The following is a 16,436-nucleotide window of genomic DNA, read 5'->3' on the forward strand; positions in this document are numbered from 1 at the left end:
TACCGACTGATCATAGAAGGCTTATTGAGAAGATAATATTTAAGCAGAGATCTGAAGGAAGTGAAGGAGCAACCAAGGTCATAGTGAGGGGAAGAGCATTCTAGAAAGAGAATAGCAAATGCAAAGGCCCTGAGCCAAGGCTGCCGGCCAGCCTGAAGAAATCAAGGAAGCCAGAGTGGTTGAGGTGGAGTGAATGTTATATAAGTGTGTGTGTATATATGTGTGTGTGTGTGTGTGTGTGTGTATTTATAGATCTATATAGAGAGAGAGGAGGGTGAAAATATGGTAAAATGTTAACATTTGGAGAATCTGGCCTGACCTGTGGTGGTTCAGTGGATAAAGCATTGACCTGCAATGCTGAGGTCACCAGTTCGAAACCCTGGGTTTGCCTGGTCAAGGCACATACAGGAAGCAACTACTACAAGTTGATGAAATTAGGTCAAAATAAAAAGTTAAAAGAGCCACGGCCAGGTAAAGTGTCATCCTGACATGCTGAGGTTGTGGGTTCGATCTCTGGTCAGGGCACATACAAGAATCAAGCAATGATGACATAAGTCGATGTTCCCCTCTCCTTTTCTCTCTCTTTCTAAAAATTAATTTAAAAAAAGTTTTTAGCCTGACCAGGCTGTGGTGCAGTGGATAGAGCATCAGCCTGGGACGCTGATGACCTAGGCTTGAAACCCAGAGGTCTCTAGCTTGAGGGCGGCCTCATCTGGCTTGAGCGTGGGCTCACCAGCTTGAGCATGGGATCATGGACATGACCCTATGGTCGCTGGCTTGAGCAAGGGGTCGTTGGCTCGGCTGGAGTCAAGTGACATGCCCTGGTCAAGGCACATATGAGAAAGCGATCGATGAGCAACTGAGGTGCCGCAACTATGAGTTGAGGCTTTTTATCTGTCTCCCTTCCTGTCTGTCCCTGCCTCCCCAAAAAAGAATGTTTTTCAGAACTTAAAGGAAATTGGTTGGTTGGAGCATGGTCCCGAAGTGCATGAAGAAGTCAGCTTTATGCTCATCAGATGAATGAGTACACGTCAGACAAAGACAGTTGATGGTGAGGAGGCAGAGCCCTGTTTCATTCACTGCAGACAGGGCTGTAATTGCTGCCTTCGCTCTGGAAAACAGTTTGGCATTATCTTGTCAGGTTGATGCTTACATGTCCCTTGTGCCCTACTGCTGGGCACAGTTCCACTGCTGGGTGTCTGTATACCTGGAAAGACTGCCAACAAGCACCAAGAGGTGTATCCAGGAAGAAACGGGAACCTTGGAGCCCTCCTCTGATGCCACCTTCCTTGGAAGACAACCCAGAATCATTGTACTTCAAGTGGGGAAACTGAGACATGGAGAGGCAAAGAGGCCGCCAAAAGCACATGTGGGCGCTGAGGGAGGGTCAGAGGTCTGGTGTGGCAGAGGAAGGGAGAGGAGGAGAAGAAAGGGAAAGAGGGGAGGAAGCTCTCCTGGTCTCACCTGGCCGACTGGAAGCCAGGGCAAAAGGGTCCCCATTGTATCCCTTCCGGCCCAGCCACCATCCGGGCACCTGGAGCTTAGGGCGGGACTCTGAGACAGCCCCCTTCCCATTGGCCCAGAAGGAGGTTCCCATGGGAACAGCCAAGACGAAGCTGCTCAGGGATACAGCGCTCTTCCTCCCTCCAGAGCGTCCCAGGCCCTCCAAGAACCCTGGGAGCATTGGCTACTTTCTCCATAGTAAAGGCTCCAGCACGACAGGTTCACAAATATATACGCAAGGCCAGGGGCCTCTGAGGCCCGTCCACAAAACCAGAGCGCCCCGCAGCTCTCAGACGCCAGTAGATGGCGCCAAGGCTACAACCTGGGCACCATTGGCTACACGAAAAGCCTGGCCGAGCAGATTTTAAATTGTGTTTTTTGTTGTTGTTGTTGTTCAGGACCAGGTTTAATTTTCGGATGAGAGGCACTCCTGTACCAGTGACTGTGAATGGAAAGGAGGCATCGGAGGATGTCTCCCTCCCCTACCTAGGACAAACCACCTGGTTCAGGCTGCGGAAAGGGAGGACCTTCCGGGGTAGGTGGGGCCTTCAGGATTGCCTGGTTCTGGGCAGTGAGCAGTAGCACAGCCAAAGATGGCAGAACTTTGAGATCTCCTGGACTTTGCAGTGAGAACCTGGAGACTGGTAGCCCCCCCAGGGAAGTGCCAAACCTGCTGGGTGAGGGGTGAGGTCAACTGTGGGTGGGACTCAGATGCCAGGGCCTTGCTAAACACCATTTCTGTGTCTGTGGATCCTGTGGCAACTTGTGTCCATATTGCTGGTTCTGGAACAATAGGTCTGTGTCCCCATCGGATCAGTGGGGTCACAACCACTTTCTCTACCCCACTTAGGCAAGGGCTAAGGGTCCTGTAATCTCTGCCTTCCTCCTGACCACCCCATTGGAGCAAGAGGTAAGCTGAGGCCCAAGAAAGGCAGAGGCTTGCCCAAGGGCACACCGGGCTTCTTTCTTCATAGTCTTCTGGCCCTTGTGAAAGCTTTTTGCTTCAACCTTCTTCTCAAAGAGGCACGGAAGCTATGGGGACATTCAGAAGGAGCTGCAGACAGCAGCCTGTGCTGCTGGCTGAGTAAAGCATTGTGGTGTGAAGCTGCTCACCTGAAGGGGACCTCTTGCCTCCTGCAGGTTGGGGGCCTTTTCCCTGATGTCCACTTCCTGCTCCCTGGTTCCTCCAGCCACCCTCCAGGGCCTCACCCACCCCCAGCCCCAACCTCAGGCCCAGGGTCAAATTGCCTACAGGGAGGGTCTTGGAGAAACCTCTTGCCGAACACCAGGAATCCTACCCTTGCTCTCTGCAGTTCAGCTCCAGCAGATTGGGACAAGACCCACAGACCCCCACTGAGGGCAGAGTGGAATGGTGGTTGCCACTACCCTCGACTGGTAGCCTAGCACCTCCCAGAACCTCCATTTTCCAGCTCTGTGTCTTGGCCCCGTTCCTAACCTCCTAGTGACTAAACATCCTCATCTGAAAAATTAGCTTAACAGCTGTCTCCTACTCAGAGCCTGCAGGGGTTCAGAGCTCAGTGCTGCTGACAGTCTCAGGTACATCCGGAGCCTCACTGCCCTAAAAGCCACCACACCTGAGGCTTCCTCTGCCTCATGTGTTGACCCAGGTCATCCACCCACATTACCTTTAATCCTCTCCCCACTGTGACAAGGTGAGAGTTGCTATGTCTTGCTTTGCAGGTAAGGCACTGAATCCTATCCCAGGGAGACTGATTCAAAACCATTGGGAGGCCCTGGCCGGTTGGCTCAGTGGTAGAGCGTCAGCCTGGCGTACAGAAGTCCCGGGTTCGATTCCCGGCCAGGGCACACAGGAGAAGCGCCCATCTGCTTCTCCACCCCTCCCCCTCTCCTTCCTCGCTGTCTCTCTCTTCCCCTCCTGCAGCCGAAGCTCCATTGGAGCAAAGATGGCCCGGGCACTGGGGATGGCTCCTTGGCCTCTGCCCCAGGCACAAGAGTGGCTCTGGTCACAACAGAGCGACGCCCCGGAGGGGCAGAGCGTCACCCCCTGGTGGGCGTGCCGGGTGGATCCTGGTCGGGAGCATGCGGGAGTCTGTTAGACTGTCTCTCCCCGTTTCCAGCTCCAGAAAAATACAAAAAAAAAAAAAAACTGTTGGGAAAGTGGCAGAGGTAGGATTTGAACTCAGGTCTATGGGATTCTGAAGCTGAGGCAGAGCTTCCACAGTTGTACCCTGAGGCACAAGTTATTGAAGGATTATTAAGCACAAGTTATTGAAGGATTTTTGTAGAGCTATAATGGAGCTTGACCTTTTGAACTTGTACTCTGTAAAGTCTACCTGTCAACAAAACCCACCTTGCCCTGGCCAGTGGCACAGTGGATAGAGCATCGTCCCAGAGCACCGAAGTCACTGGTTCCATCCTGGAATCGCAGGCTCGATCCCAAGGGCATGAGCTCAACCCCAAGGTCACTAGTTCAAGCCTCAGGGCATGTATGAGAAGCAATCAATCGGTGCACAACTAAGTGGAACAATGAGTTGATGCCTCTCTCTCTCTCTCTCTCTCTTTCTGTCAAAGAAAAAAAGAAACCTCACTTTTTTTTACTTCAGTGCCCCACACCTAAGTTTCCAGGCCCGAATACTCCCTTTCTTTTTTTAAAAATTATTTATTTATTTATTTTATTTATTCATTTTAGAGAGAAGAGAGGGAGGGGGAGAGAGAGAGGAGAGAGAGACAGGGGGGAGGAGCTGGAAGCATCAGCTCCCATATGTGCCTTGACCAGGCAAGCCCAGGGTTTTGAACCAGCGACCCCAGCATTTCCAGGTCGACGCTTTATCCACTGCGCCACCACAGGTCAGGCCCGAATACTCCCTTTCAACATCAAACTTTGGATGTGTCATAGAGTCTTATGGTTTGATGGGATCATAAAGGCTACATGGTCTGTCCCTACCTCTTTCCATTGGGTACCTAAGTCCTACATTGGTAGCAATGTCATGTTGCAAGTAAAGTCCACTCAAACTAGCGTAAACTATAATGTCCAGATGCCCTCCACCTTCATGCAAAGTGTGACCCAGCAGCTCAATGATGTCATAAGGATATCTCTCTCTCTCTCCTCTCTGCCTTCTGTGGTGACCTAAGGGGCTTGCCTTGCATCCCAATATTTCTTTGTTGCATCTGGTCACATTTTCTTGGTTATTTCCAGGAGAAGAAAAAAGTGCCTGGCATTCCCACCAAAAGTTCTGAGATGTATTCTAAGTGGACAAGCTTAATCACATGCACACCCTGAACCAATCAGCAATGGTGGTGTGGAGATGGAAGTCACTGGCTGACTTAGACTAAGTCAAGGGATCCTCTCCCAGATCCTCAAAGGGAAATGGGGCCTGATGGGATAGGAGGAGGGGTAGAGAAAATGAATGCTGGCGAGGCCAGGCATGCTGTGGCCCCTAGTCTCCAACTTCCCTGCTCAGTGTTTGTCCAGACTCAGTTCAATGTCTCCCAGGCCACCTCTGCCATGCTGGACTCCACCTGTTGTCAAGAGGCCTTTCTTGTTGACATGTCTCCTCTTAGGAGTCCTATCCTTGGTCCTGGCTCCATCATGAGGCCATAAGAACAATCTGGATCTCTTGTTCAGGGCAGCCTGTCAGAAGCAGAGCAGAGAGTCAAGGTCTCCTTGTTACTCTTCTCCAGGGAAAGCCTTCCAGTTTCTCATCATTATACAAAGGACTCAGTGGTGTAACTGGGACAAGTTTCCTAACTTTTCCAGGCCTCCATTTGCTCCGCTGTCACTGCTGAGGACAATCTGAGCTGAACCTGCTGAGGAGCCATGGAAGAGGGATCTGCAAAGTCCCCAAGCAGACATTCTACAGCATCTAAAGCCTTGGTTTCAGTGGAGGCTCCCACGCCCCCATGGGAACTTGAAACATTTTAATATTAAAAGAGTTGTGGGCCCTGGCCGGTTGGCTCAGTGGTAGAGCGTCGGCCTGGCGTGCGGAAGTCCCGGGTTCGATTCCCGGCCAGGGCACACAGGAGAAGCTCCCACCTGCTTCTCTACCCCTCCCCCTCTCCTTCCTCTCTGTCTCTCTCTTCCCCTCCCGCAGCAAGGCTCCATTGGAGCAAAGATGGCCCAGGCACTGGGGATGGCTCTTTGGCCTCTGCCCCAGGCACTAGAGTAGCTCTGGTCGCGACAGAGCGACGCCCCGGATGGGCAGAGCATTGCCCCCTGGTGGGCGTGCCGGGTGGATCCCGGTCGGGTGCATGCGGGAGTCTGTCTGACTGTCTCTCCCCGTTTCCAGCTTCAGAAAAATACAAAAAAAAAAAAAGAGTTGTGGACAGTTCAACAATACAAGGACAAATAACTCAATTTATTTTTATTTATTTATTTTTGTACTTTTCTGAAGTTGGAAACGGGGAGGCAGTCAGACAGACTCCCTCATGCGCCCAATCGGGATCCACCCAGTATGCCTACCAGGGGGTGATGCTCTGCTCATCTGGGGCATCACTCTGTTGCAACCAGGGCCATTCTAGCGCCTGAGGCGGAGGGCACAGAGCCATCCTCAGCACCCAGGCCAACTTTGCTCCAATGGAGCCTTGGCTGTAGGAGGGGAAGAAAGAGACAGAGAGGAAGGAGAGGGGGAGGAGTGGAGAAGCAGATGGGCGCTTCTCCCGTGTGCCCTGGCCAGGAATCGAACCCGGGACTCTTACATGCCAGGCTGACGCTCTACCACTGAGCCAACCAGCCAGGGCTAAATAACCCCATTTAAAAATGCACAAAACACCTGACTACACATTTCTCCAAAGATTTACAAATGGACAACAAGCACACAAAAAAAAGATACTCAGGCCCTGGCCGGTTGGCTCAGTAGTAGGGCGTCAGCCTGGTGTGCAGGAGTCCCAGGTTCGATTCCCGGCCAGGGCACACAGGAGAAGTGTCCATCTGCTTCTCCACCCCTCCCCCTCTCCTTCCTCTCTGTCTCTCTCTTCCCCTCCTGCAGCCAAGGTTCCACTGGAGCAAAGTTTGCCCGGGCGCTGAGGATGGCTCTGTGGCCTCTGCCTCAGGCGCTAGAATAGCTCTGATTGCGGCAGAGCGACGCCACAAGATGGGCAGAGTATCGCCCCCTGGTGGGCATACCGGGTGGATCCCGGTCAGGCGCATGCAGGAGTCTGTCTGACTGCCTCCCTGTTTCCAGGTTCGGAAAAATACAAAAAAAAAATAATAATAAAACAAAACTCAACATTATTAGTCATTAGAGAAATGCAAATCAACACCACAATGGAATAGCACTTCATACCCGCCAGATGGGTGTAATAAAAAAGATAGACAAAGCAAGCGATGGCAAGGATGTGAAGATAGTGAAACCCTCACAGATAGCTGGTAAATATAAAAAATGGTACAGGCTCTTTGGAAAACAGTTTGGTAATTCCTCAGAAATGTAAACATAGAGTTACCACACAACCTAAAAATTCCATCTATCTATCTATCTATCTATCTATCTATATCTTCAAAAAAACTGAAAACATATGCCCACACAAAAACTTGCATGTGAATAGTCATACTGGCATTATTCATAATAGCAAAAATGTACTTATTTTTGTCTATCAACTGATGAATGGATAAACAAAATGTAGTATCTCCATACAGTGGAATATAATTCAGCCATAAAAAAGAATGAGGTACCAATCCATGCCACAATTTGGATGAATCTTGAAAACATGCTAAGTGAATGAGTCAGGCACAAAATGACACACAGCATACAATTCCATTTGTATGAAATACCAAGGATAGGCAAATCTATAAAGACAGAAAGTAGATTCGTGGTTGCTAGGGGCTGAGGAGAGGGGGGACAGGGGTTGTGACGGCTAATGGGCACAAGGTTTCTTTTGGGGGTGTTGAAAATGTTCTGAATTGTACTCTTTAAAACAATGAATTTTACAAAATCCCCCCAGTTGAGAACCGTTGCTTAACTGCTGCAGAGAACTGCACAGCGTGTGTCCATCTTTCCGTATTCACACTCCTTGTGGACCTACGATAGACCCAGGACCAGCTGCAGCAGAATCTCATTCTTCAGCTGAGAACCTATGATGAACATAGTCACCCACCGATAAGTGGGTCTGTATTCCAATAAGCAGTAACAGTATTCTGTGAATAGACACGCCCCAATTACACTAAACGACCCCCTCTAGACGCATACTGGGGTTGCTTCTAACTTCTCGCCATTATACAGCATGCCTGCAGAGACTGGGGTGTCCAAGGACAAGTGGGGCCCGTGGAGGACAGCTCCACGCTCTGCTCCTCCTGCACCCTTTGGCTCTGACCTTCCCAGCTCTACCCTTAGGAGGAAGTATCATGAGCTGCTCTGTGCCTTGGTTTCCCCACCGGGGGGCTGTCATGGGAACACCCAGTAGTTGCTCTCCTTCCCCGTTTCTGAGTCTTGTTCAGGAGAAGCCCCACAACCAAGGGCAGGTTGGGAAGTTAACAGGCAGAGCCTCGGGAATGATGGAGCCAAGGGAAAATGGGAGCCCTTGGAAGATGGTGAGGCCTTGCTGATCCCCTTCTAGGCTGCTGCTGGGGCGGACTATTCCAGCAGCTAGGAATCCTTACAAGTCCTCTCCGGGACAGCCTTGTCTGCAGGGAGTGGCCAAGACAAGGTTGATAGTGAGGGTCTCTCCAGAGAGGGTGTTGCCTTCACAGCCATGAGGGACCATGAGCCATGGATTGTCAGATCGTATGATTTTTTTTTTTTCAAAGTCAGGAACCAAGATTTTTAAAGGTTGATGCCAATTTTTTAAAATGAATGTATCATTGCCCTGGCTGGATAGCTCGGTTGGCTGGGGTGGTCAGGACACATGTAGAAACAGATCGATATTTGTCTTTCTCTCTCTTTCCCTTCCTCTCTCTCTAAAATCAATAAATAAATTTAAAAGAACGTATGTAACATTGTGGATGTCAACCTGGGCACAGCTTCAGATTGGGTCATCCCTTTGTGCCCTTGGCTTAGGAACTGTCATACACAGAATTCATAATCTGGAAGGCTGTTTGCGATCAAACCAGACCAGCCAGGCAGAGACAGCACGAAATTCTGGAGTGTCAAAGCTGGAGGCGGCTTCCTTGTAGCACAGGTGGGGACACTGAGACCCAGAGTGAAGGGACTTGTTCAATATCACACAAGTCTCCCGCCCCCAAGCTCAGGGCTCTAACCTCATTCCTAGACCCTGACCTGTGGCCCAAACCTACTTGTTTTTTAGTGTAAGGCCACAGGCCGCCACCATCATGGCCATTCACATGCAGGTTCACATTAAATTTGGGCAGACAGTAAAGAAACAGTGGAGCCAAAAAATGGTGGGCCATTCTTTTTATTAAAGTCTCACACTGGCCCTGGCCGGTTGGCTCAGCGGTAGAGCGTCGGCCCGGCGTGCAGGAGTCCCGGGTTCGATTCCCGGCCAGGGCACACAGGAGAGGCACCCATTTGCTTCTCCACCCCTCCCCCCTCTCCTTCCTCTCTGTCTCTCTCTTCCCCTCCCGCAGCAAGGCTCCATTGGAGCAAAGATGGCCTGGGCGCTGGGGATGGCTCTGTGGCCTCTGCCTCAGGTGCTAGAATGGCTCTGGACGCAACAGAGCTATGCCCCAGAGGGGCAAAGCATCGCCCCCTGGTGGGCATGCCGGGTGGATCCCGGTCAGGCGCATGTGGGAGTCTGTCTGACTGCCTCCCCGTTTCCAGCTTCGGAAAAATGAAAAAAAAAAGAAAGAAATGATAAAGTCTCACACTGGCCGATGAGCAAACAAACACACAGGGTAACACTTCCCTCTTCATTCAGAGCTCCCAAAGCTACTGACACATTTTCCGGTTCCACAACCGGGAGAATCTTCTCCAGTTCCTCCTAGAATCAAAGGCCTCGACTCATTTAAAAGGACAAGTTTCCTGTTTAAGCATTTTTTTTAATTTATTTTAATTTTTTTTTTACAGAGACAGAGAGAGAGTCAGAGAGAGGGATAGACAGGGACAGACAGACAGGAACGGAGAGAGATGAGAAGCATCAATCATTAGTTTTTCATTGCGCGTTGCAACACCTTAGTTGTTCATTGATTGCTTTCTCATATGTGCCTTGACCGCGGGCCTTCAGCAGACTGAGTAACCCCTTGCTGGATCCAGCGACCTTGGGTTCAAGCTGGTGGGCTTTTTGCTCAAACCAGATGAGCCGGCGCTCAAGCTGGCGATGTTGAGGTCTCGAACCTGGGTCCTCTGCATCCCAGTCCGACGCTCTATCCACTGCGCCACCGCCTGGTCAGGCTGTTTAAGCATTTTGAAATTAGTTCTCTGAACAAAAAGTATCTTAAGCAATTGTTCCCCCTGGCTTTATTAATCAGGAATAAAACCAGTTTACAAATAAAGAAAATATTAGGCCACAGTTTTTGGGTTTTTTTTTTTGTGGTTTTTTTTTTGTATTTTTCTGAAGCTGGAAACGGGGAGGCAGTCAGACAGACTCCTGCATGCGCCCGACTGGGATCCACCCGGCACGCCCACCAGGGGGCGATGCTCTGCCCATCCGGGGCGTCGCTCTGTCATGACCAGAGCTGCTCTAGCACCTGGGGCAGAGGCCAAGGAGCCATCCCCAGCGCCCGGGCCATCTTTTGCTCCGATGGAGCCTTGGCTGTGGGAGGGGAAGAGAGAAACAGAGAGGAAGGAGGGGGGGAGGGGGGAAGAAGCAGATGGGCACTTCTCCTGTGTGCCTTGGCCGGGAATCGAACCCGGGACTTCCGCACGCCAGGCCAACACTCTACCACTGAGCCAACCGACCAGGGCCAGACCACAGTTTTTTTTTTGTTTTTTTTGTTTGTTTGTTTTTTGTTTTTTTTTTACAGAGGCAGAGATAGACAGGGACAGACAGACAGGAACAGAGAGAGATGAGAAGCATCAATCATCAGTTTCTCGTTGCGCATTGCGACTTCTTAGTTGTTCATTGATTGCTTTCTCACATGTGCCTTGACCGTGGGCCTTCAGCAGACCGAGTAACCCCTTGCTGGAGCCAGCGACCTTGGGTCCAAGCTGGCGAGCTCTTTGCTCAAGCCAGCTGAGCCCGCGCAACCTCAGAGTCTCGAACCTGGGTACTTCCGCATCCCAGTCCGACGCTCTATCCACTGCGCCACCGCCTGGTCAGGCCAGACCACAGTTTTAATACACAAAGATACCTAGCCTGACCTGTAGTGGCGCAGTGGATAGAACACTGACTTGGAATGCTGAGGTCACCAGTTCGAAGCCCTGGGCTTGCCCAGTCAAAGTGCATACTAGAAGCAACAAAAAGTCAATGCTTCCTGTTACTCCCCTCTGCCTTTCTCTTTCTCTCTCTCACTCTCCTCTCTCTAAAATCAATAAAAATGAATTCTTTCAAAGGCCTCACCAGTCTCAACAGAGCTCATAAAGTCCCTCAGCTCTGGTTCCCTACCTGCACATCTTCTCTTCTCTGCCATCAAGGCTTTCTCTCTGCAAAACTGGCTTCTTCTCTGCTCTTTTCAAAACTTCCTCACGTGAAAATCTCTCCTCCAGCACACATCAGCAAGGCAATGGCCCTTCCCAAGCAGGAAGGTAATTTGCAATTTCACAGACATATACTACCTGCCTGGCACTTGCCCAGTGACATTTTGTAACAATAAAAGTAAGCAGACTTGAAAAATCACATTTTACAAACTCATTTGCCCAATACTTAGCCAATGGTATTTCGAAACATTGGCCAACAGCGGATGTCTGTCAAAGGCCCCTTTCAGGAAGGCACCAGCCCTGTGTGTCACCAGAAGTCCTTGGGCAAGGCAGCCCAAGAAGCACCTAAAAGGGACAGCAAGGGGCAGTGGATCAGAGAAGGAACAATGGCAGGGGCCTGGAGGGTACTCGTGCTGGTGGCAGGCTTGGCAGCAATGGCTTCTGTGGCCCAAAGCCAGCAGAGCCACAGGCAGATTGCCGCCCAGGTCTTGGAGACTATCAACGACGGGCAATCACAAGGACAGCCCCTGTTCCGCCTGGTGGACGTCATCCCACTGCCGAGTCCGGTGAGTGTCCACGGGCCCAGGCCAGGGAAGCTGTAGCATCTACCTTTTAGCAACCTGTGAGGACAGCAGGCAGGTAAGAATGCCTGGCTTGACTGACATTAGCTTTTCTTGCTATTATTACAATGTTTCTCCCAGTTCTTTGCCACTGGAAGGTAAGAAAGGACCGTAATCTCTGGCCGGACAGCTGGCTAGCTGGGAGACTTGGGCCTTTACCCAGGCGTGAAATGTGGAGTCTGGGAATCTAGCCTGCACCCAGGCCCTGGGCGTGAAGGAATCTACAGAGCTGTCTCCAAGGACAGACAGGAAAGGGACTGGCCTCCCCAGGGGCGTCCAGTGTCCCCTTTCCTCCCCATCACCTCTCTTCTGGTAGCTGAGCGTGCAAGGCTGGTATCCTTATTCATATTTCACAGAAGAGGAAATTGAGGGGCAAAGACAGGAAATGACCCCTCAAGATCGACACCTATGAAGTGGTATCCTTAGTTTCCGAAAGCTCCGCACACCTTATATCTCTGCTGAGGCCACTTAGGAAGCCCCTGGTTTTGGTGGCAAGTGCAGACCTCGGCTCAGCCCCTTCCAGCTTATAACTGCGGCCTCCCTGTGCCTTTGCTCCCCCCTCTGTAAAAGGGAGATGGTCAGGAGTTTTCACTTGCTTCTTCTGTAGGATCCCAACACCAAGCAGCTCCGGTTCAGAATTAAAGAGACAGTGTGCCTTGCAGGACAGCGGAGGAGACAGACCCGACCGTGTGCCTTCAGGAGGGGTGGGGTGAGTCTCTCGGCCCAGGGACAGGATGTCCTATCCTCTCTCTGCCTCAAGGGTGGGGCTGTGCGTTTGTTCGCCTCCACCCACCTCACCTGGCCATGTGAAGTTTCACTGTAGAAGCCTTTTTAAAAACCGGTTTTTCCCTTATTGCTTTCTCCTCCTATAAATTATTCTCAATCCTTATTATAAAAGCAACACATGCTAAAACTTACTAAAATGAAAAAGAGCAAAGCGGGACCATCATGCAACTAAGATGACCGCTTTTATAAAATTAGAAAAAACAACATTTTATGATGGCAAATGAACAAATTGTGGAGAAGCAAAATAAAATAAGGTAAAAATGTCCCGCAGTCCTACTACTTGGGGACTGCCAACAGCCATGGGTGTGTCCTCCTCTGTGTCTTTTTTTATGTACCCACAAATTTTAAATAAATGGACTCCCTTCAGGCATGCTAATTTGAGGATGGTCATTCCCACTGAGTAACTAACAAGAACATCCTTACCTTGATGATGGATGAGCATCTAGTCCTCTTGGGTTCTTCCCAGTGGTGGCCTCTCCCTGGCCCTGGGGTAGTCCTCAGCTTGCAACTCCGGTTTGGGAGGACGAGGGACATGCTGGGTGGGTTGTGGGGTAGGCACATTCAGCCAAAGCGCTTCCAGCCTCTGTGATCCCTGCCCCGCAGGAGGAGCGAACCTGTACCACCAGCTTCTCCACGTCAGAGAGTGCCCGCGCCCAGGGACTCAGCTGCATCTCAAACAAGGTAAGCCATTGCCTTGGGCCTCAGTTTCCTCATCTGGAGAATGGGGCCGATGTGGCTGTCCTCAGTGAAAGTGGTCAGGCGGGATCTTGAGGATGGGAGGTTGTCTGGCAGGAAGGAAGGGGAGGAGAGGCTGGTGGTGGGGGCTGGGAAGGGCTGGGAGGGGCACTTTGCCTTCCCAGGCAGGACACTGGCTCTGCTCTGGGCCCAAAATACTCCTTGGAAACCGACCCAGCTCCCAATGCCCACACTAGGGGAAACTGAAACTAGAGGTGGAGCGTCCTGGCCAGTGAGTCCCAGAGTCCAGGCCTGTCCAGACTGGTCTCTGAATGGAAGAGCCTGACTGGGGACCACCGCCAGCACCAGCACCCATGTTGCTGCCTGGACAGAGGGGCCATGGGCAGGACAGGAAATGAGGTGTGACAATCAGTGAGGGAGATGGGAGTGACCACCCAGCATCACTTCTGCAGGTCGCCCAGAGGAATAATTCTGCTACATCCGCTGTGGCAGCTGCTTCGGAGGTTGACCTCTCCCAGCTGCCACCCAATGTCAGGGAAATGTATGAGAAAGCCAAGTATGACATCATCTCCGGTATCCTGAGGAATTTCTAGGGCTGGAGAAGGGGAGACCCCACATCCCCACCACAACCTCTTTCCACCCATCCACTCTCTGCTACCCTCAGTAACCCTTTCCTACATAGTCCGAGCCCATCCGCACGCCTCTGCTTTTACACACCTGCTTCCATCTGCCTGCAATTCCTGCCCATTCTATGTCTGTGAATCCTACTCATCTTTCAAAGCACAGTGCCAAAGTCACCTCCTCCAGGAAGCCTCCCTGCTTTCCCCCAGGCAGAAGTGTTCTCGCCTCATCAGAGCGTTCATGATCCTCAAAACATGCTGGCATTACTTGCTGTGTCCCCAGAGAGACAGCACTGTGGGTGCTCACAGATGAGGCCTCCAGGGCCAGCTGCTGGTGGCTGTGGAATGAGTTTCTCAGTGAGGTCCTCCTGCCAGGGCAGTGCCTTATGTGCAGGACCCTGAGCACCCCTGTTCCTGCCCCACCACTGTGACAATAAATGTCCCTTCATATATGCAAGCACTTCCAAGGGGGGTCAGCCCATCCTCTGGTGAGAACCACAGCAGAGAGCCTCAATAAAATATTTCTGAAATAAATGATTACATGAATGAGTGAATGAATAGTGTTAAGAGCTGGACTGACTGAACTTGGGGTGAGGAGACCAAGGAAGCAGGCCCTGGGGGAAACTCCACGGTGCATCATGGAACCCGTGGGTCCGAAGGTCAGGACAGGGACAATGGAGAGAAATATGGGATGAGGGTGGAGGGGGCCATCCGGAGGCTCAGGAAGGTGGAGTGATCTGCCCCAGCCTCTTCAGCTGCCTTAAGTTTCTTTATGCCTCATTCTTTATCACAAAGCTCCAGGCAGAACCTCTGCCTGAACCCCAGACTTACATATCAGACTGCCTCCTGCAGAGAGGAAGGGAGCAATCCCATCTATGATAGCATTAAACTATTTAGGAACTTTTTATTTTTAGAAACTTCATTTAAAAAAAAAAGATTTTATTTATTCATTTTAGAGAACGGGGGAGAGAGGGAAGGGAGGAGCAGGAAGCATCAACTCCCATATGTGCCTTGACTGGGCAAGCTCAGGGTTTCGAACCGGCGACCTCAGCGTTCCAGGTCGACACTTTATCCACTGCGTCGCCACAGGTCAGGCTTTAGGAACATTTTAGTAAGAGAAGTGCAAACCTTGCACACTGAAAATAACAAAATATTGCTGATAGAAATCAAGGAAGATCTAAACAAATGATAAACATTCTATGCTCGTGGATTAGAAGACTTCTTATTTTCAAGATGGTAATTCTCCCCAAATTGATCTGTAAGTCAACACACTATCTATTTAAACCCCAGAAGGCACTTCTGTATAAGCAAGCTGGTCATAAAGGTTATATGGGAGTGCAGTGCACCTAAAATAGTCAAGAGAATTTTGAAAAAGAACCAAGTTTGGTGGACTTACATTATCCAATTTTAAGACTTAACTTCGGAGATGGAAAAATCAATACCATATAATCAGTGAGGTATTGACTCAGAGACAAGCCTATTAGATCAATGGAACAGAACTGAGAGTCTAGAAATAAACTTACATTTATGGTTAACTGATTTCAACAAAGGCACCAAAGCAATTCAGTGGAGAAAGAGAAATCTTTCCAACAAATGTGCTGAGACAAATAGATATCCATGCCCAAAAAGATGAATTAAAAAAGCTAAACTCCAAAGGGGTCATCACCTATTTAAGTGCTAACATTATAAAACCTCTAGAAGAATTTCCTCATGGCCTTGGTTTGGGCAAAAGTTTCTTAAGATATGACACTAAATGCATAATCCAAAAAAGAATTAATAAACTATACTTTAAAATTTTAAAACTTCTACAATTCAAAAGAAAGCATTAAGAAAATGAGAAGATTAGCTGGGAGAAATATTTGCAAATAATATACCTGATAAAAGATTTATATTCAGAATATGTAAAGAATTCATATAACTCATTAATAAAATCTAATTTTAAAATGGGCAAATTTGAGTAGGTATTTCACCAAAGATATGCAAATGGCTAACAGGACATGAAAAGATACTCAAAATTATTAATTGGTAAAGAAATGAGAATTAAACCACAGTGAGATATCACTTCACATCCACTAGAATGGCTATAACCAAAGAGAGAGAATTCCAGGAATTGAAATGATGTGAAGAACCCTGAGCCCTCATCCATTGCTGAGAGGGGTGTAAAATGGTACAGCAACTATGGAAAAGCTTATCAGTTTTTTTTCTCTCTCTCTTTTTTTTTTTTAGTAAGAGAAGGGGAGGCAGAGACAGATTTCCACATGCCCTGACTGGGATCCACCCGGTAAGGCCACCAGGGGGCAATGCTCTGCCTATCTGGGGCCCTTGCTCTGTTGCAACTGAAGCCATTTTTTAGTGCCTGAGGCAGAGGCCATGGAGCCATCCTCAGTGCCCGGGGCCAACTCACTCCAATCAAGCCATGGCTGCAGGAGAGGAGGAGGAGAGAGAGACAGAAGCAAGAGGAGGAGGGGGTGGAGTAGAGAAGAGCTTCTCCTGTGTGCCCAGACTGGAAATTGAACCCGGGACATCCACATGCTGGGCCGACACTACCACTGAGCCAACCAGCCAGGGCCTATCAGTTATCTTAAAAAGTTAAACTTATCAAATGACCCAACAATTCTATTCCTAAGGAGTCTACCAAAGAGGAATGAAAACACATCCACAAAGACTTGTATATCATAGCAGTATTATTCATAATAGCCCCAAACTGGAAACAATCTAAATATCCATCACTATTTAGTGGAAGAAAATAGATAAAATGTGGCATA

General features: G+C 49.8%; 1 protein-coding gene and 1 long non-coding RNA gene across 2 annotated transcripts; one reads left to right on the forward strand and one right to left on the reverse strand.

The window, feature by feature from the left end:
• Positions 1-4,703: 4,703 nt before the first annotated feature.
• On the reverse strand, positions 4,704-12,949 carry LOC136314583 (uncharacterized). Its single transcript, XR_010727336.1, has 2 exons — positions 12,779-12,949; positions 4,704-5,116 (listed from the first exon to the last, which is right to left on the reverse strand). It is a non-coding gene; the product is annotated as an uncharacterized lncRNA (long non-coding RNA).
• On the forward strand, positions 11,168-14,208 carry LOC136314582 (15 kDa protein B-like). Its single transcript, XM_066245629.1, has 4 exons — positions 11,168-11,515; positions 12,177-12,278; positions 12,959-13,036; positions 13,504-14,208. The coding sequence occupies exons 1-4, from the start codon at positions 11,183-11,185 to the stop codon at positions 13,642-13,644; spliced, it is 654 nt and encodes a 217-aa protein (XP_066101726.1). The 5' UTR covers positions 11,168-11,182; the 3' UTR covers positions 13,645-14,208.
• Positions 14,209-16,436: the final 2,228 nt, after the last annotated feature.

The sequence above is a fragment of the Saccopteryx bilineata genome, chromosome 10 (genome assembly GCF_036850765.1).
Source record: "Saccopteryx bilineata isolate mSacBil1 chromosome 10, mSacBil1_pri_phased_curated, whole genome shotgun sequence".
NCBI lineage: Eukaryota > Metazoa > Chordata > Mammalia > Chiroptera > Emballonuridae > Saccopteryx > Saccopteryx bilineata.